Source organism: Periplaneta americana, chromosome 16 (assembly GCF_040183065.1).
Source record: "Periplaneta americana isolate PAMFEO1 chromosome 16, P.americana_PAMFEO1_priV1, whole genome shotgun sequence".
In the NCBI taxonomy this organism is placed as follows: Eukaryota; Metazoa; Arthropoda; class Insecta; order Blattodea; family Blattidae; genus Periplaneta; species Periplaneta americana.
In genome coordinates, this window is record NC_091132.1 from 162,166,025 (window position 1) to 162,188,217 (window position 22,193).

Genomic DNA, 22,193 nt, shown 5'->3' on the forward strand with positions numbered 1-22,193 from the left:
AACTCACAGGTGCCATTAACCTGAAAAGTTTTGGTATTCGACCCTTTACCTGCACATTTAAACCTTCAAACTTCTTGTTACGCTCTCTTATTCGACTCTTTACCTGCGTGCTTAAAGCCTACACACAGTTACAATACCTCACCCTCTTGCTAACCATCTCTCTCAAACAGCATTCCTCACTCGGCCGTAATAAAATTCTGGAAATTTCTGATGGGCAGTTTGTTGTCCTTTAGTGTATTGAAGTGTCTGGGAATGTGATTACAATGAGTGTTAAACGAAAAGCGCTTTCTCTGTCGGAAAAATTGGAAATCTTACGAAAGTACGATGAGAACAGTACTCTTCCTCAGAAACAACTCTCTGATTCATTAGGAATCCCATCATCGATATTAAGAATGGTAATAAAAAATCGCGACTCTATCACTACAGTTACGACGTTGTCGGGAGGATATAACCGCAGGAAACTGAAGTGTGGTAAATGTGAGGACTTGGAGAACACGCACACGGCAAACAACTATAAATTACTTTTTTTCCGAAAGAATTAAGTACAATATATATCGTAAATGTCTTTGACGTACAGTACAGTAATTACATAATGGAGTAATACTATATTACCTTTCATTAATCATGTATTTCAATAAAGAAAAATGCTAATAGATACTGTATATAAGTCATAATTATTATACCCGCCAATACTCCGTCCCGGTTAATACTTGGTTTACACCCGGTCCCTTGAACAGCATCTTATCGGGGTTGTACTGTATCTGCTGCCTTATTATTCTGCTGTCCTGTGGGAACCATGATTTCTCAACGTGTAGGATCATATGGCATTACTTTGATTGGTAACATTTCTACTGCAGCTGCAATCCCTATGAGTCGAGCTAGTTGACTATTTTTTGTTCTGTGCAATTCGAGTGCGTAAAAGTTCCGACGACTTTTTATTCACCTGGTACATATATTTTTACAACCATTGCTTGGTTGCATCTGTTCATCTCCCCCTTCGTACTTCGCTGCAGTGTAGCATTGTGTCCGCTTCAGGTTATCATATTATGAATGCAAGCATCTTCATCTTAAATAGCTATTTGTTATTGATATTGTTCCATGATCTTTGAAGCATATCCTTGGATGTGCTGTGGAAGTAAATGCTTCTACTCCATACCTATTAATTAATATATCTAGGTAGTGAAGATGGCGTTTAACACGGCACACCATTTAGACAAAATCTTCGTGCAACTTAATTGAACATGGGTTTTCAATTCGATTTTTTTAGTATTCTCACCAGATTGCATGCATACACGCATTGAAAATTGAACAGTATAGGTATGGATTTAATCTAGCGTAATGTAGGCGACTGTATATGGAATGCCTGCAGTTCACTCATGATGAGTACATTTCCATTTATAAAGCCAGAGATGTAGGAAATACATAACAGATTCAAATTCTTTTCCACATTGGAGAGAAATGAAACCTAAACATTATTATTATTATTATTATTATTATTATTATTATTATTATTATTGTTATTATAAATAAAACAATAAGTTCTAGCTGTCTTTTATTTGCGGATGATCTCAAAATCTTTCGTAAAATTAATAGTTTGGCTGATTGTCAAATTCTACAAAATGACATTAATTCAATTTCGCGATGGTCTGTTGAAAGTGGAATGAAAATTAATCTATCCAAAACTTTTGTGATTTCCTTCTCACGGAAAACTACTTCCTTAAATTTTAACTATTCTCTTAGTAATGTCATAATTACTAAGAAAAATAGTATTAGAGATCTTGGTGTCATACTTGATTCAAAATTATATTTCCATCATCATGTGCAATATATTTATACCATTCATTAAGAATGCTTGGTCTAATTAGATGTATAACTTATTCTTTTTCTATTCCGATGTGTCTCTTAATTTTATACTATACAATGGTTAGATCCAAGCTTGAATATGCATCTGTTGTATGGAACTCCATTACTTCCACTGAGTTGGAGAGTAGTCAAAGAAAATTTATTTCCTTGTGTTCATATATATTTTTACCAAATTCCGATGACTATAAATGTGAGATTAACTGTAAATATTTTAACTGCTGCAGTTTATTTGCCAGACGTCAAGATCTTGATTATTTATTTTTTTGTAAAGTCATTAAGGGTGATATTGATTGTGAATCCTTCATAAGCAATATCAGTCTTCGTATTCCTGCTAAGGGTTTAAGATTTCATAACATTTTTATAATAGAAATTCAAAATCTCTCTCTCCGGTCTGCAGATGTATAAAATATGCTAATTTGCATGGATTAAGCTTGGATCCATTTAATGTGTATTATACACCTTTTGAGTTTATCATGATATATCCTTACTTGTTATTTATTGTTAGATATTGCTATTTATTTTGTTGCATTTGGTCAAAGATTATTGATGACTATTATATTGATTGTATTCCATCTCACTGCCATTTCTGTCATTCTCATCATCATTTCCTCTGTTTTGTTTTGTATCTTTTTTTAAACTGTAATTGGCCTTGTGCTGTTGTTGTGCACGTTAAAATGCTAAATAAATAATTAAATAAATAAATAAATAAATTATAATTGTTATTATTATTATTATTATTATTATTATTATTATTATTATTATTAGTGCTCCAGCTTGGTGGTTGGGTGAAGGGCTAACAACCCATCACCATAAAAAAACAACTTTTTACGAATCCCTACAATAAGGTTTTGAGATTTGGCACTTGGAACGTAACTAGTGGCATGTAGCACGTATGGGCAAATCCAGAAACGCATATAGAGTGTTAGCTGGGAGACCGGAGGGAAAAAGACCTTTGGGGAGGCCGAGACGTAGATTTTTATTTTTATTTTATTGGGTTATTTTACGACGCTGTATCAACATCTAGGTTATTTAGCGTATGAATGAAATGAAGGTGATAATGCCGGTGAAATGAGTCCGGGGTCCAGCACCGAAAGTTACCCAGCATTTGCTCGTATTAGGTTGAGGGAAAACCCCGGAAAAAACCTCAACCAGGTCACTTGCCCCGACAGGGATTCGAACCCGGGCCACCTGGTTTCGCGGCCAGACGCGCTGACCGTTACTCCACAGGTGTGGACTCGAGACGTAGGTGGGAGGATAATATTAAAATGGAATTGAGGGAGGTGGGATATGATGATAGAGACTGGATTAATCTTGCACAGGATAGGGACGGATGGCGGGCTTATGTGAGGGCGGCAATGAACCTTCGGGTTCCTTAAAAGCCATTTGTAAGTAAGTATTATTATTATTATTATTATTACTATTACCATTACCATTATTATTATTATTATTATTATTATTATTATTATTATTAGCATTATTATTATTATTATTATTATTATTATTATTATTATTATTGTTATTATTCGATGTTGCCATGTGGTTGTTTTGATACAAATGTAACTGTTAGTTCTGTGAAGAAATTTTACAATTCTAAATTTCAATTTCTTGGATCAAATTTCTGCACATTTTGAGGACAAAAATAAAATTCTTGTTGTATTTTATTTACATAATACACTGTTCTCCTAAATAGAATGAGCATTTTCGGAATTAAATCAATGGCTTTCCCAAAAACATACTTTGAAATATTTCGTCTATTTGTAGTCTCCTAAGGAGGCAAAAACGAGCAAAATTGTGTTAAACTTTGTTTGAAATATCTCAATAAGTCTAAATTAATGCCATTACTTATAGTTCAGCCTGTAAATATATACGTGTATATAATCAATTCCTCTTGTAAATACTAAACTATGAGCCGATTTGGCCAGGCTTATTTAACTTTGTCACTTCAAGTCTTTCTAATCGACACTTAAACAGAAATTGAAATTCACCAACACAAATTGAGATTTAAGCTATCATTAAACTACATCTAAGTTAATTGGTCAATATTTGGTCATTTAAATAACTAATCCTGTATTAACGACAGGAATTTTCATCATTGTGATTAGAAAGATGGGCTTTATTTATTTGAAAACAAAGATTTCTGACGATGGCCGAGGATAATTTCCAAAGGAGAAGATTATTTTAATGCATTGTACGGAAAATATTTTCAAAGGCTGTTTAGTCTAAGCAACACATAAGCATTCTATATTTTGAATACTGCAGAACATGATTTAGAATTTATAACTGATAGTTAAGCACGGCACTTCATAATTTTATTTAAATTATACAATTATTGAAACTTAATCCATCTTTGGTTGTCTAAAACAGTGGCTCCCAACTTTTTTGACTGACGACACACCCTACTGAATGTTCACTGTATCGCAACACACTTATTTGTTTTTAATAACAATAATAATAATAATAATAATAATAATAATAATAATAATAATAATAATAAAAGACAGGAAGCAAATCGTACACTTAGGAATAAAAAGAGAGATTACTTGAAGGAAGAACTGAATGAGTTAGAAACAAATAGTAAAAATAAATACATTAGAGATTTATATAAGGGCATAAAGGAATTCAAGAATGGATATCAGGCGAAGATAAACATGATCAAGGATGAGAATTGTGACTTGCTTGCAGACTCTCATTCATTACTGAACAGATGGAAAATCCATTTTGGGCAACTTCTAAATATACATAGGCCAAATAGAAATGATCGGAACGAAATTGAAATAAAAACTGCTGAGCCATTTATACCCGAACCCACACCTTCTGAAGTCGAAATTGCGATAGAAAAATCTAAAAATTATGTCTCCAGCAGAATTAAAACAAGAGGGTGGAAGCGCATTATCTAACAAAATGTATAAGCTTGTACTTGCTATATGGGAAAAGGAAATTGTACCAGAGCAGTGGAAGGTGTCCATAATCGTACCTATCTTTAAGAAGGGGGACAAGACTAACTATAGTAACTTTCGAGGAATATCACTTTTGTTGACGTCATACAAAATTTTGTCCAATATTATTTTGAGAAGATATTTTGTATTCGACAGATATTGGAGAAAAAATTGGGAGTATAAGGATACAGTGCATCAGTTATTCATAAATCTCAAAAAAGGCATACGACTCGGTTAAGAGAAAAGTTTTATATGATATTGTTATTGAATTATTTTGTTATTCTCATGACGAGAATATTGTACGAAATGCAAATAAAAAAATTGGAAATTTATCCTTTGAAGAGGTGGAAAAATTCAAATACCTGGGAGCAACAGTAGCAAATATAATTGATACTCGGGAGCAAATTAAACACTGATTAATATGAGAAATGCCTGTTATTATTCGGTTGAGAAGCTTTTGTCATTCAGTCTGCTGTCAAAAAATCTGAAAGTTAAAATTTATAAAACAATTATATTACCGATTGTTCTGTATGGTTGTGAAACTTGGAATCTCACTTTGAGAGAGGAACATAGGTTGCGGATGTTTGAGAATAAGTTGCTTAGGGAAATATTTGGGCCTAAGAGGGTTGAAGTTACAGGAGAATTGAGAAAGTTATACAATACAGAACTCCACGCATATTATTATTCACTTAACATAATTAGGAACATTAAATCCAGGCGTTTGAGATGGGCAGGGCATGTAGCACGTATGGGCGAATCCAGAAATGCATATAGAGTGTTAGTTGTGAGGCCGAAGCGAAAAAGACCTTTGCGGAGGCCGAGACGTAGATGGGAATATAATATTAAAATAGATTTGAGGGAGGTGAGATATATTGATAGATATTGGATTGATCTTGCTCAGGATAGGGACCTATGTCGGGCTTATATGCTGGTGGCAATGAATCTCCGGGTTCCTTAAATGCCAGTAAGTATGTAAATAATAATAATAATAATAATAATAATAACAATAATAACAGCCATTGCTTTTATTCTGGAGAAAAAAGATGGTGAAATACTATATAGAATATTTTGTAGCGATCAGAGAGATGATTACTGTTCACTGCACTGGAATTTTGTTTTTTGAAACTCCTTTTCGTCCAACTAAGACTTTCAAAATCTAAGCGGAATTCAAAGAAAAATTACATTAATAACATAGTTATTCACGCATATTTCGGTTTCAGGATGATAAATGCTAGAAAAAGGTGCCAGAAGGCCGTTCAAACGCGTTCCGCCAGAAGGAAAACGCTACTAATAACTTCTTTGTAATGTCAGACATCCAGTTTTGTAGATAGGTCGATGTTAACAAGTAGTCGAATATTACACAAAAAAAAGCAGCAACTGGAACGGCATTTGTCATTAGAAAAATAATATAATTATGTGTCAAGAATCCCAAGCTACTTATACTGAATGTTCGATAAATGATTTTTAATATTTTTATTGAAAACTCACTAATTTAAATTAATGTGAAGTCTGCGCTTGGTGCATTGCATAGAGTTTTCCCTATATGTGGCTTTATGGTTGACAGAGCTACAAGTAAATCATCCTCAAGGTACAACACTCTGTTCCTTTGTTTAGACTTCACTATTTTCGTGGTACAAAATGCTAATTAACACAATTATGACTTTCAAAACGGCAGTTATAAATTTTTTTAAATTTATTCGGCACCATCGACTGATTTGACAAAACATGTCCTCATATAATACACTCGAGATTTTGTTTATATTCATCGCCACGCCATGTAAAACCAAATTGCAAATATTCATCAATATATTTACGAAACGTAGTTGTTTTTTGTGAACCCTGAAGGGAATTTTCGTTCACATTATTTGAATGAGCGCTACTGTCATCTAACCCAGAACTTGATTGAGATTGTGTTTTTCGAAATAAAAATTGGTCCATGATGAATTGTGAAAAAAGCACTTTTGATAAAATAATCCCACTATGACCCGCTCACACGTATATACTGACACTGTTGAAAATATTCTTACGATTCTGATATCTGTTTATTACTAAGTGGGAAGAGTAAAGGAATTACTAAGCATTTTTGCACTGTTCACTTACATTGAATTATCGCCAGGCAGAAAAATTAAACTGAGCATTGTTGTAAGTGTTCAGTTTCATTGGTAAAATCTGTCTCAAAATAAAATGTACCATATCAAAGGTTTCCTTATAAATAAAAAAATGCGTTATGAAGAGACTTTCTGGATGGAATTAAATTTATTTTTCAATTTCAAAATTTCGCGATATACTTCATGGGGCTGCGCACCACACCGGTTGGGAACCCCTGGTCTAAAATACTGCAACTGTAGTAATATGAATAACATATTTATCATGAAGGCCTACACTAAAAGCCAGGTTATGAACCGACTAAACAGGAAGTAGTTGGCAGGGAGAGAGGAAAGTGCGGATAACTTCTGCAGCGATGACACGTTGAGTGTGGGGTGTTAGAGGGGGGAAAGGAGTACGGAACTTTTCATTGGACCTCACATGCAAATGTCGTCTGCAAACGAAAATCTGGCAACGGAATCACGTAGACAGTGTAGCCAAACTTCCCAGCCCATTTGCAGTACCACGTGCATTACGAGTCGCATTTCGTACCAGCGTCATTAGCTCGTGCTTTCTTAAGAACAGTAATTTTAATTACTAATATTGTTGATAGTGTTATCGAGAACTATATACAGTAATTATTTTAAAGATATCAGTGACAAATGCTGAATACGCTTTGAATCTCGCGCCACTCTGTGGTAACAGAGCTTATAAGGAAGCAACAGAACGTTGCTTCCGGTTTAGTTCATAACCAGGCTTTTAATATAGTTTTACCACAGTCTAGTATATGCAGTCCCGAAGCTCAATACGTTGTAAATATGCAAACATTAGATAGTTGCTCACCACTAGGATCGCTAATATCGCCTCATTACAGGCAATGCAAAATAGAACCGTCACAGTCTATTGTTTCTAGCACCCTCAAATCTCAAGCTTCGTGACTGTATATAGTAGACTGTGGTATTACGTTTGAAGGCGTTGGAATAGCGCAAATCGATCAAGTATTCCAATTTTGCTTGTTGCATGATATTTCATTCCTTCTATTTTGATATTATTCCGATTTTGCCTTAAATATTGCTGAAGACTTTGGAATGAGGTTTTCTTGCATTGCAATACCCTTGTACTTATTTCTAACCTTTCTTCTTTTCTTGTGAAGTGCACCCATCCGTGTTTTTCTTTTCGATTATTTTATTATGTTTTGAGGTTAGCTCTGTTCATGACGAATATATATATATATATATATATATATATATATATATATATATATATATAGGTCACTGCTTTCAATAACAGGGCGCATGGCCTTCGGAATTATGATATTGCTATAATTCCGAAGGCCATGATGACTTAATTGAGAATTGAATTAATTACTAATCACAAAAACTTAGGAATAAACCACAAACACAAGACCACAAAAAATACACCACACTAACATACGAAAACAAAAACACAACATTGGAGGCTCATTCCAGAAATTAAAGTACAACATCGCATACAGATCAAATAACACTACATAAACATCTCAACACACAAACAAACAAATACAACTACACAGGCTTACACAAACGCAAATGTAACACCTGCAACAACTTGTACATAGGACAGACAGGCTGATAATTTCAAACACGTTACAAGGAACACATCACAGCCATAACAAAACTGCAAAACACTTCCACATATGCAGAACACATCCCAAATGCTAACCACACACACAGAGACATAATCACAGACATGGAAATTCTACCATTTCAACCAAATGCCAGAAACTAAACACAATAGAAGAAAATTCAAATATACAGACAAACAAAAACACAGCCAAATGAAATTATCAACACACAACTCAATTTCAGAACACACACTCTTTGACTCTACATTACATTATACAAACACACCCTCACAGAAAACAATCACCAAAGGCGCCAAGTCCAGCAGGAAACAGTTCTGAAGATGGGCAATAACAGGTTGAAACTAGTTTACCAGGTACTGTAATATTTAACACGCAAAATATAGGATAATACAAATTTCGGAGTGATACTGTGTTAAAAGGTGTATAATTAATTTTATTTAAAATGTGTATTAGTTTGGGGAAATGCAAACAAATGAAACACCATTTAATATCTGTATTTAAGTTAAATTACAAATAGTTAATTTTGGATTAGTATCATTTTGGTAAAAAAGGCTCTAATTCCCAGTTTCTGAAAAGACAGTTACCTGTACATACAGAGTTATGTATGATTTAACGTGCTTAATTGTTTAAAATGAAACAACAGTTATTGTCATCTTTACAGTTATCTGTGCTTCAACTGGTAACTGTGCTTCGGCGTGTAGTTACCTGGCTGTTAGTACTGATTCGAACAAATATCGACATGCGACGTTACTGCATTATTGTTTTGTAAACTATAATAACCGATATTAAATAATATAGATCACAATAAATTGTTTTATTATATTATCTGTATAGTTTTTAAAATTTGGCGTTGTATTTACTTAACTTAAGGTTAATGTCTTACTTTCTATGACATATTAGGATAATAATGTGTGTTTGTAAACACAATTTCGAACATCCCAAGTTAAATTTTCGTCATCAACTAAAGATTCTATGTCGTCAGTCGAGAAGTATTTTATTCTTGGATGTTCTACCAATGCCAATCGTGTTTCGGACTCTGAAAAGTCGATTAGAATTCATCCAAGCATTCATATGGACGAATGTAAAATATTTTGACATGTTTATCAGAATGGCTGCCATAGCCACAAAGCTGAAAATAGTTGCAGTTTGGAAGCAGAAGTTACATCTAGCCCTCTTTTCAATAGTATTATTTACATCGAACATCACGCCAAATACCAACAATTATTGCTTTTTTAATCATATTATGATTGAGATGGAAGTGTACAAGTACACTATCGTTTATCACATGGTTCTTTGTTTAAAAAGCCTTGCACCTACTTGTACAGAGCTCACTGTGTACCTATCAGCCATATTAATGGTGAAAACTTCTGCAAACAAATTTAATTATAAATAACTAAAAAAATCACAAAGAAATACTAGTGGACAAGTCTATGGACGACAACAGATATTGAACTTTAAGTTACCTTTACTGTTAGTTACAAGCACTGATAAAACTAAATTCTACTTTCCGGAAACTCATGAAAGTTATCACTGCAGTTAAATTTATAAGACCAGTTAAGTAATTGAGAGTTAACTGAGGTGTACCAGACACTGGGCGTATTACAAATAAAGTAAGTTAAAATATGCGCCAATGGAAAAAAGTCCTCAAAAGTATAATAAAAGAAAAAATTTTACTATTATTATAATGATTTTTATTAATTTGCAGGATCCCTTTATAGCCAACAGAGCCAAGTTCCGGCATTTTCTAAATAATATTTCCTTTATGAAACTTATGCAGGTGTTTCCATTTTGTGCCACTATCTCCAAATAACATGCCGTAGTTACGAATTGTTTTGAGCTGCTTTTTTCAAGATAATACCACAGTCTACTTTATACAGTTGCAACGCTCAATACGTAGTAAGTATTCAAACATTAGATAGTTGCTCACCACTAGGATCGCTAATATCGCCTCATTACAGGCCATGCAAAATAATACCGTCACAGTTTATTGTTTCTAGTACCCTCAAAACTCAAGCTTCGTGACTGTATATAGTAGAATGTCATTGTACTACATTATGCTTAATATAGTCGAACTCCACTGCATTGATTATTGTGCACTCTAATTTATTTCTCTTTTCATATCAGGATTGTGAATAATATTGAGAAGCGTGTGTCACAAGATTGCGCCACAGTTGATCGTGACGAAGACCACAATGGTGACAATTCAAATATCAGTAACATAAATCATAGTTCTATCAAATGTAATTTATGGAATGAAGTTTTTGTAACAGCTCAAACAGTGAATGTTCATTTTGACATACATACAGACAAAAAGTCGTTCCAGTGTGATGTCTGTGGGAAGAATTTTTTAAAATCATGTGACGTAAAGAAGCATGCAGTCCTTCACACTGGAGGGAAGCCGTATCATTGCAATGTGTGTGAGAAATCATTTAGTAGGTCATGGAATTTTAAGATTCATGCACGTATGCATTCCGGGGAGAGACTATTCAATTGCGAGGTGTGTGGAAAATCTTTCTTACAATTGGCAGTATTAAAGAAACATTTACGGATACACAGTGGCGAAAGGCCTTTCAGATGCGAAGTATGTGGGAAGTGTTTCTCTCAGAAGGGACATTTGAAGATTCATGCATGGATACACACAGACGAAAGGCCATTCAATTGCAAGGTGTGTGGCAAGCGTTTCACTGAAAAATGCCATTTAAATACCCATGCACGCATACATACAGGCGAAAGGCCATTTAAGTGCGGAATGTGTGGGAAGTGTTTTTCGGAAAATGGATGGTTACGCAGACATGCTCGGGTACATTCTGGCGAGAGGCCATTCAAATGCAATGTGTGTGGGAAGTGTTTCACTGAAAAATGCAATTTAAGTACCCATTCACGCATACATACAGGCGATAGGCCATTTAAGTGCGAAATATGTGGGAAGTGTTTTTCTGAAAATGGATTGTTACGGAGGCATGCTCGGGTACATTCTGGCGAGAGGCCATTCAAATGCAATGTGTGTGGGAAGTGTTTCAATCAATCTGGACACTTACGTAAACATGCACGCGTGCACACGGGCGAAAGGCCATTCAAGTGCGAGGTGTGTGGCAAGTGTTTCATGGAAAAGGGCAATTTAAGGACCCATGCTCGCATACATACACGCCAATGACCACTTAAGTGGGAAATTTGAAGGAAGTGGTTTTAGGGAAAATGGAAAGTTATGCAAGCATGCTCGGGTACGTACTGGCGAGAGGCCATTCAAATGCGATGTGTGTTGGAAGTGTTTTTCGCAATAGGGACAATTGCGCAGACATGCACGCGTGCACACAGGCGAAAGGCCATTCAAATGCGATGTGTGTGTGTGTGTGTGTCGTAAGTTTTTTTTTTTTTTTTTTTTTTGCTACCGGGTCATTTAAATAAAGATGGATAAGTAAGGAAATACAGATGCGATGTGTGTAGAGACTGTATATACAGACGATACACAATATAATACGACTATTCCGAAATCTACATAACACTAAACTTCCCCACACAGTCGAAAGAATTTTTAAAACATATCTGTGGAATATGTGTTACGTTTAGGGAGAAGCTAGAAAGCCATATTCTCTTACATACTATGGTACATTTACAGTGAGGATTTTTGTGTTGCGGCCACTTTGAATGCGTCTGCTTACTAGGGGTAAGCTCTATTCACCAGAGTATGAATGTCATCCTCTGCTCTGTTCAGTGCGCATTCCCAAGTCGTGTGAATGCCGATACTAGCATAAAATCAAGGTAAAGTCTGAAGCGGTGGAATTCAGATGTTGAATTGTGCAGAAGAGTTTTATCACAGTCTACTGTATATAGTCTTGAAGCTTGAGTTTTGAGGGTGCTAGACACAATAGACTGTGACCGTACTATTTTGCATTGCTTGTAATGAGGCGATATTAGCTATCCTAGTGGTGAGCAACTGTCTGATGTTTGCATATTTACTACGTACTGAGCTTCGCGACTGTATATTCTAGACTGTTGTTTTATTTTATGTTAATAGTGCACCGCACTCGGCCTCTCTCTCTTTTTATCTAATCGTCTAAACTTGTTAGTTGGAAAACAAGACAAATAATAAAATAACCCTGCCATGAATCGTTATGATCAGGATGGTAATCTGCGCGTCGAGGTAGTCAAGTGATAACACACACTCACTATATATAACACAACTATTTATTAGAACAAGCAAATAAATTCGTAGCACAGAACATATCTTGTGAACAATGTAGCGTAGACCAAATCCCGCTAATTACATAGGTAGTTGCTTCCCCACGCTGGCATCCATCTTGTCAAACAACCTTGACATAACCATCACTCAGCACACACATAGCCGTTACATACAGATTGGTCACCCCTCAAACGTCACACAACAACGGGTGCCTTCGTCGTGGATTCCAAACCTTTTAAATTCGTTCTACTGCAATAATTAGATTAAACATACACCAAAACCAACTCACTGAACTGATAGTATGTAGAGGTAGACTTTTAATTATATCACAGCTAGAAAAACGATCCACCAAAAATACAAAAACCGACCAGTATTTCACCAGAGTTGACTGAGCGCAAATCAGTCAGGAAAATGATAGCAACTCAAACTAATAAGTACAGCCCAAAACTCCCCGCTAGATTCCACCCGAATACCTTCTGCAATTCTCTGGTAGACTTATCGAACCCGGCCTACGTAGGAGCTTGTACCCTGTCAAGCGTCCGACCTCCGTGAGCCCCCCCACTGGACTGACGCTACAATCGAGATGAAACTCGCTTCACAGACCAAATATAAATCACGCCATCGTCTTGACCAATCAGCAAGCTATTATAAAATAATCATCGCTCCCCAGATCAAAAAATGACTGGCCCCTCGGACTGAACTCATCATAGGTTATAGGAACAGAAACAGAGCAAAAAAAAAGGGAAGTTGAGAGGAAAGCCATCTACGAGAAGTAAGAAGAACCAGATCAGAAAGAAAAAACTACGAGCCATCTATGAAAAGTTAGAATAATTAAAACTAACGGAGAAAAATATGAAGATAGAAATATCTAAAAGAAATAGAAAGGAAAAGAAAGATGTGCCGAAATATAAACGGCACAATAGCATCCCAAAAATTTATAATAATAATAATAATAATAATAATAATAATAATAATAATAATAATAATAATAACAATAATGCGGTACTGTGCCAACATTGTAGTACTATATTCTGTAAACATTCAAAGTTGCAATTTAAACATGTACATTTACTCGAATATGAAATAGATAATATCTTATCATGATATTTTCAACCACGTAATAATAATAATAATGATAATGATAATAATAGTAATAATAATAATAATAATAATAATAATTTGAAGGATTTAGCAAAAGGTTTGTATTCCTTAGACCTTACATTTACTAAGCTACATATTTATAAAGATTGGGACATACCATTCTTTATGGATTTATCATAAGTTTTTGATTATAGTTCATACTTTTGCTAGACCACAAACTACATATTTTGATGTTCGGGTACACCATTGCTATGTAACCAATTATGATAAAAGGTACAAATGGACGAATAAAATTAAGTACTGATACAATCTAATCAGATTCGAGGAACACAAAATTTGGTGTAGGTTCCCCAGGGCTCCATTTTGGAACCTCTCTTGTTTATGAAATAAAAGTAAATGTAAATAAGACGGAATACATGACTGCAAATAATGACGGAATCGAAGTTGGAGGGCATAATGCAAAGCTAAGTAAGTTGAAAGTTTAAAATATTTGGGTGCAGTATTGCAACAAGATAGATAATCACAATTAGAAGTAGACGTGCGGAAATATCAAAGAAAGTGAGCTTTTGGGATGTTAAAATCTTTACTCTGGAGCAACAACATATTGACCAAAAGGAACATAATTATTTATAAAGATATATTGATTGCTGTAGAGAGCAGAGACTAGGGCAATAAGTAGGGACAAGAAGGAAAATTAAGAGCCTCTGAAATGGTCTTTAGAGAAGAGGAACTAGAAAATTGCAAGACGGAAAAGATTATATATATGATACAAAGGGAAAGAATTAATGTAGAAAAAAGATGTATTACTGGTAGAAGTTACAAATGAAAAAAGGGATGGAAGCTGGAAGAATACCAAAAAATTAATATGATGATTGGAACTTGAAGGAATCATAGGAAAGGAAGATCAACTGAAAAACAAATGGAAGGAGTTTGACGGTGTAGAGACTGAAAAGATTAGAGGATGAATATAAGTTGGATAGGAAACAGTTGCGACAAAAGAATTAAATTTTCCATCTTTTTTCTTATGGCTGACAAGTTTGTTTGCTTGAGGAAAACAGCATTGTATAAAATCCTAATAAATAGTAATGTATTAATTTTATAGTATAATAATATGTGTTGACTTGATCTATATTGGTGTACAGCAGCCATGGACATAGGTAAATATAGAGGGCGAATGAAAATCTCCTACTCTCCTCACGAGCCGTGGTGTGTCTTAGTGAGACGCTCTCATGGATTTGATCTTGCAGTGGTATAATATATTAACAGAGAAGCTGTGTACAAAGGAGCGTGAATATTAGAAAAACATAAGGAAGAATGTGCTATCTCATATGAAATGTATAGTTTGCATCTAATGCAGGATTGAAATTTTATTTTTCTTCGAATTCAATATTAAAATCTTTTACCAATCCATATAGACCACTTTGCTTTCCTGCAGTCATCTGAAGTATAATATAATCCCGCAATCAATAATTGAATCAGGTATAAGTATAACGTAACACAGGAAAGATGGAATGCCTGAGAAATAAGTCTATAAAATATAACATCACTTTCAAGACCAACAATTCTGCATGAATTCTGCAGTGCCTTTGTGCGTTATACGCTTTTATGTTTTGTAATTGTTTTTACATTACACACAATGCATTTTATCATCTTTGAATATCATGAAATGAGCATTTTCTCATTCCTTTCGAAACATTGAAGCCTTCTTTTACGACAAACGTCCACTTCGAACTTCGAACCCGTGCAGTCCTAGATTAGACCACTGATTATTGCAGGTGATGATCAGCGTACACCAAGAAGTGGGCCCTAAGTGCCACGAATGTCCTTGGCTGATGTATATCAATCTACTATCATCATCACTACCATCACTTCCACTACTACTACTAAGTGGTCTGCGGAAATAAAATACCTTTTTTACTCCTCATGGCACAGATATTCTTTTAAAAAAATTAAGTCATTATATGGAACAAAAATATTCTAAGAACGCCAGAGGAACGGCACTACATTACAAACTACTAGGAAGGGGGCATTTAGGAAGACCGTATTCCAGATTGAAAAATAGTGAAACCCCAGGAATACACGCACGTTTGTTACGCTATCCCGCATTATAAGAACTTTTCATCCGATCCCTTGATATCCCTCTATAAAATCATCCAACAACCATCACTCAATATGCACTTCATTCCCTTCAATACATTCTTTCATCTGTTGAAAATTCTAAAATATCGTTCTGTAAAGGACACTGATAAAATTTTCTTGGACTTCTACATTTATAACTAGCGCTCGCATGATCAAGAGTTTGTAAGAGACTTTATTTGGTAAATACAATAGAATGGAATGCGACCTTTGAGTACCTGGAAGAATACTGTTTTCAGAGCCTGTGCTTCTTGCTGCCTGTTTTAATTCACATTGTCAGTGATGACTAGACCAAGTGGAAATGGAAGCGATAGACAATACAAATCCTTCTCACAACGAAAGCCCTTGCCGCAGTGTCTGTGATTCGTAGATTCATTAATGTTGTAGCAGTCAAATTATTGATGTCACTTCCGATTTAAATCGTGTGGAAAATGCAGTTTATTCACAGTACTGGATTATGTGCAAGACAGAAAACAATTTTTGAATTTTGAAATAAAGGGACACTTTAATTGATAAGACAGTGTATTTGTTCTGACATTTTCTGAAAGGAAAGAAAATAAAATAACCTTTTATCCTGCGTAAAAATTACATGATTTGATCCTTAAATTTCATCAACAAATGTTTATGCTCATTCGTAATGTACCATTGTGTTAAAATTTAAAAAATCCAAAAATGATCCACTCTTGCTAAGATGCTGTGCCGTATAATACGTTATTTTTATGCGATGCCTTGAAGAGCATCTTACAGAGGTTTCACTGTATTTCTGTAGTCACGGAATGGGCAAATTACGTCACCCGAAACTGCAAAAGGGAACAGCAGTCAACCTTTTTACAGAAGAACTACAATTTATTACTGTAATATTATGACTTTAATTGCATTTGACGATATTCATTGATAGGCTATTCCATGAGACATAATTTGCTTTACCAGTACTGCTAGAACATTTAACAAGGCAAGTTTAATTGGACACTTTCAAAAATCAACTCTGGAGGAAGTGAATTGACATAATTCAAAGATTTTGCAATCCAATATACACAGTGACTCATTTAAAATTTTCACCGTAAATATTTCTGAAATAAAAGTGATATTGATGTGCTGTTTTCACAGAATTGAAGTCTAAGTCAGGGCTCATAATTGTACTCCATACATAGATTTTAATAATTTATAGGATGTATTTTTTTTTAGAAAGTTTCATTTCTTTCATTTGGAACAATAGCTATCGACATGAACAAAATAATACCAATGCATCGACCAGGTAGGTGTTGACATAGGTGCATGCGGATCTTCGTATGACAATATAGAGGGGCTCCATATTGTTGTAAAATGAACCTCTGCTCCTCGTCTGTGATTTGTGGCAGTAGCTGAAATGAGGTCGATGGTCTGGACTGGCCGTGCAGACAGCAAATTCTATACTTGGTCATCCCGTTCACCCAATGTCACAGTGTGCAATTTCTTTTTATGGGGTTTCGTCAAGGACATTGTTTACTTACCTCCACTTCCAGTGATATTCGCCAAATTGAGAAGGCACATTAACATAGCAATCAGGAACATCACACAAGACATGTTTGAGAGAGTTTAGCAAAAAATGGAATCACCACCTGAACATCTGGCGTATAATTACTGGGTCTCAAATCGAGTGCATGTAAGGTTAGTATGAAACTTTTACCTTCCCTGTGTGGTAAGATCATGTATTTATATTCAATATTGGTGAAAATATAGCCTTCTGAAATCGTCCAGAAATTTGTAAACATGGTGTATAATCCTACTTCTGCAAAGAATTTTAAATGTTTCCCGTTGCAATGAAGATAAAATTTCTGGTAGGATTACATACAATCAAATAAAAAATTAGGAATTACTCAATTCTGGTAGTATGGGTAACTGAAACGGATGTTGCAAAAATCCTGCAGCAAGTGTATATTGTCTACCTGGTCTGTGCCAATTATGAGCTCTATTAACAATTCTTCACAGTTTATTGCGGTTCGTTAAACTATATTAAATTTCTTCACCCTTGATTTCGTTCAAAACTGTACGCACAACACTGTCTGGTTACCTTCATGCAAACGTGCCTTAGTCTCCTTGCATACATCATTAAATTTTGTTGGTATAATGACAATAGGCTACTTGGGATACAAATATCTATGTAATGATTGATCTTTTTGAGACAACCTTTTGAGTCATAGGTTATGATTGAAAGGGACTGTCTATGCTTATCTATTAATATTGTATTGATATATTACAATTTATTGATCATGAATGTTTTCGGCACATATATATGCCATCTTCAGATGTTAAAAGATACAAGATAACGATCATGATCAATAAATTGTAATATATCAATACAATATTAATAGATAAGCATAGACGTTCCCATTCAATCATAACCTATTGTACTTTGCTTATCGGTTAAAACTTCAACAAAATGAAATTACTTTTTAGTCATGTTCCACTGCTTATCTGACTCTGTTAAGGGTCAACATTCAACTAATAGGTACTGTTAAAAATTAAAAATATTGTTGAGGAATTACAATTCACAGCTGGTGTTGAATTTTTGTTGTTAGTATTTTAGAAGTGCACTGTAAATTTTTCTTTTGAATACTTTTGTATTAGAAATCGCTTTATTATATTTGCACCTTCTTGCTATGTACTTGCTATTATAACCCCATTTCTTGATAGGTCATTTGTATTGTATTGTATTGTATTGTATTTATTAACATTCCATAGTATTCATACATGCTTACAGCTAGAATATGGAACAAGTCAAAAGACTTAATACTATTATAAAATCTTAATTTATAGTCACAGTCTAGATGAAATATATATAGACGAGATTTACAATATAGTCTACTAGTACAACACAAAGTTTTAGTGTCAATTTCATGTAGTGTTATTGAATGTCATGAATTCACCTACAGAATAGATGGCGTGAGAAATTAGGTACTTCTTTAATTTGGCCCTAAATAATTTGATGTTTTGAGTTTCATTTTTTATATCGATAGGGAGCCTATTAAAAATTTTTACTGCCATATAACGCACTCCTTTTGATAGCACGATAGACTTGCTGATGGAGTGTGAAAGTCATTTTTTGACGCGTATTTATGCTATGAACTGTTGAATTAGTTACAAAGTTTTCACGATTACATACAAGGAAGATTATTAATGACAAGATATACTGACAAGCCATGGGCATTATTTGTAGTTTTTTTAGAATAGCCCTACACGATTCCCTAGATTTGGCACCTACTATTATTCTAATTACTCTTTTTTGTAATTATTACTATCTGTGGAATTTTCCCAGAATATTATTCCAAAACTCATTACCGAGTGGAAGTATGCAAAGTATATTGTTTTTAAAGTATTGATATTTACTATCTTTTGCATAGATCTAATAGGAAAAGAAGCTGAATTTAGTTTGGGGGTAATTTCTTTAATATGATTTTCCAATTTAACACATTATCGATTTTTAAGTCAAGAAATTTGGTTGTTGTTGTTTCTAATAGGGATCTGTTATTAATTATTGCGCTAGAAATTTGCGACGTTGAATTTGGACAGGATTTAAATTGAATTATGTTAGTTTTGTTACAATTTAATACTAATTTATTGATTGAGAACCAGTCACATATTTTTAAGAGAATTTTCTCTGTTGAAGATTGGAATGTGTTGGAGTTATTGGCTGTAATCACTATACTTGTGTCATCTGCAAATAATTTGGGATGACCTACATCTTTTATTAGGGGGGCAAGATCATTTATAAACACTAGAAAAAGTAGGGGACCGGATTGCTAACAAAGTTCGTATGTAACATACTGTAAGTTACTCCTCGCGGTTCTTTATTTGGATCATTTTGGTTTGGACATTTTAGAATGGAAATGTTACGTTTTTTAATTTCATGCTTCGGAATTTATTTTTCAGTTCGGACTTTTTTTCGTTTGGACATGTTTTTACTGGTCATTTTACATTTTTGAAATTTTTGCTTTGGACAAATTTGTGTTGGATATTCTTGTGTTTAGACATTTTTGATTTGGACATTTTAAGTGGATATTTTTGGTTGGGACATATTTGTATTGGACATTTTTGCGTCTAGACATTTGACATTTTGAACATTTTTCCTTTCGACATTTTCATTTGGACATTCTGATTGTGGCTCATTTGCAACGCCACTATCCGTGGTCACGGGTCACTTGATCATACTGGAATTGAAATTTTGTCTCTTGCATTTTCAATTGGGGATTCGTTTTAATAATTTTTCAAGGTAAGGGTCTACATCCGTCAATAGTGCCAGTTGTTATTCGCGGTGTATTTATTACTTGAGTGTGACTTTATATTTCCTTTTCGATTTTAAGGATCCTCCGTAAGCCTGTTTTGCCGTGCAATGCCGCTAGTATGTATATTGATATACACTTAGTTATGATTACCAAACATGGATGATTGATTTCGCATCCATGGAAAGTGGATAATTATATAGAAGGGGAAGTGCAAATTCTAGAGACACGTTTTCATTTTGATTCCTACTATCTGTGTGGTAAGTGAAAGAAATTGAACCTACGGTTTCCTATTTATTATTTGCCTTTTCACGATGACCATGTATAAAAGCATTCATATTTCAGTCAAATTTTGTCTGCAAGCTCGCCACAGGTGAAATAGAATAATGGGTTGAATGTTGCATATTGGGACACTTTTAGTGTAGCTAGAAATAGAGTAAATGGGAAACGAACGTTGAGGTAGTTAAGATGGTTTCGGAAGTGAAAATGGTTTTATTTTGTGAAGGATATCTTGCGGGGATTGATTTCAAATGTTAAGGATTTTATAGGGAAATATTTCAAGAAAAGAAAATTGTTCGCAAATGCAAATTACGTGTGAAATGAAGGTGTGTGGTAATGAAAGTGCAGACGTTGTTTCTAGTGAAGAAATGGAACGTAGGGACATTAAACAGACGATACGATGTAATGTGAAAAGCACGAATCTTGTATTAATTCAATAACCACTGGAATGTAGTGAAGCACAACAAATAATAATGAAATAGAACGTTTGTAACATTGTTTCAACATCAGTCATTAGTTACAGTAGTCACCCAGCAATGACAACTTCACGTAACAAAAATCACCAGGTTTAGAAATTCTGCAGAGATTTATATATACAAGGCATAACAAAAACTGAAACTAATCTGTCATACATACAAAGCATAACAAAAGCCTAAACTAGGCCAACCGAATCTGGCACAGATTCTTATATATACGACAAAGTGTGAGTGTACACTAGCGTAAAACATTGTAATGGCACCATAGGTATGTTGGCTAATTCATAATAAGAAGCTACTAAATTTTCGCTCGGAGCCCACATTCTCCAGTTGATTATGACTATTTTCATTACTTGTTTCAGTTGCGATGAATGTGATCAAGATGGAACCCAAAGTCGACCCCCTGGCTCTACAGACGAATGATAACACAGATGTGGAACAGGAAGGGAAGAAAGTATCAGAGGTAACGTGAAGGTCATTTCTACTTCATATAATTATGCGAGGTAGGGATATAATAAGTTTTTTAATCAGGAAGAGCTAAGGCCAGTTGGCCTTCTCTTCCACCTGGCCAGATTCTAATTCTGACTGGATAGAATAGGCTTACCGTAGTGATTACATTAATATGTAGGTCATAAAACAACATGAAAGTGAATAATGGAAGGAAAAGTAAATAATGAAAGTTAGATAAGTAATGTTCATGAGACAATATTAAACGTTGATAAAAATAGTAAATAGTAATAATCTTAGTAATAATAGGAATACTAATGAGATAATTTCAATTTTTATCCGGTAGTAACCATTAAACATTGAGAAACTTGAAACAACTATTATTCTTAACGAGAATTGTTTGAAAAATATTTCCTAGTCTATTTTTAAATTAGTTTGATGTCTGACAGTCCCTGACATTACTCGGTAGGGAATTCCAAAGTCGAGAAACAGCCATAGTGAAAGAAGATGAGTATGAGGATGTTCGGTGGGAGGGAATGCATACTATTGATGCGTGTTGTGATCGTGTATCTAGATTATGGTGGGTGGATAAATTCTGAAAACGAGACATGAGATAGAGAGGAGTGGAGAAATGCAATATATGAAAGAGGAGGGAAAGTCAGTGGATTTTCCTACGATCTTCTAGAAGGAAACAGAACATTAATTGTTGTGTATTATGCTACAAGTAGGGGTGAAACACTGGTTTATGTTGGCAGTTGGTTATCCAGGAACTGAATTGGTTCAATCTCCCCTCGACTGAGATAAGCA

The 22,193-nt window shown here is 34.5% G+C and overlaps 1 protein-coding gene across 3 annotated transcripts in view; it reads left to right on the plus strand.

The window, feature by feature from the left end:
- Window positions 1–22,193, plus strand: part of LOC138691685 (zinc finger protein 596-like) — a 50,952-nt gene that overhangs the window by 20,543 nt on the left and 8,216 nt on the right. Inside the window, exon 5 of one of the 3 annotated variants that reach the window (XM_069813927.1) lies at window positions 9,170–9,319. In XM_069813927.1, the coding sequence (XP_069670028.1) occupies window positions 9,170–9,191 (22 nt within the window). In that variant the 3' untranslated portion in view covers window positions 9,192–9,319. Of the gene's footprint in view, window positions 1–9,169; window positions 9,320–10,632; window positions 11,854–21,301; window positions 21,403–22,193 lie in introns of those variants that run through there. The other 2 variants (XM_069813926.1, XM_069813925.1) reach the window with 2 other exon arrangements.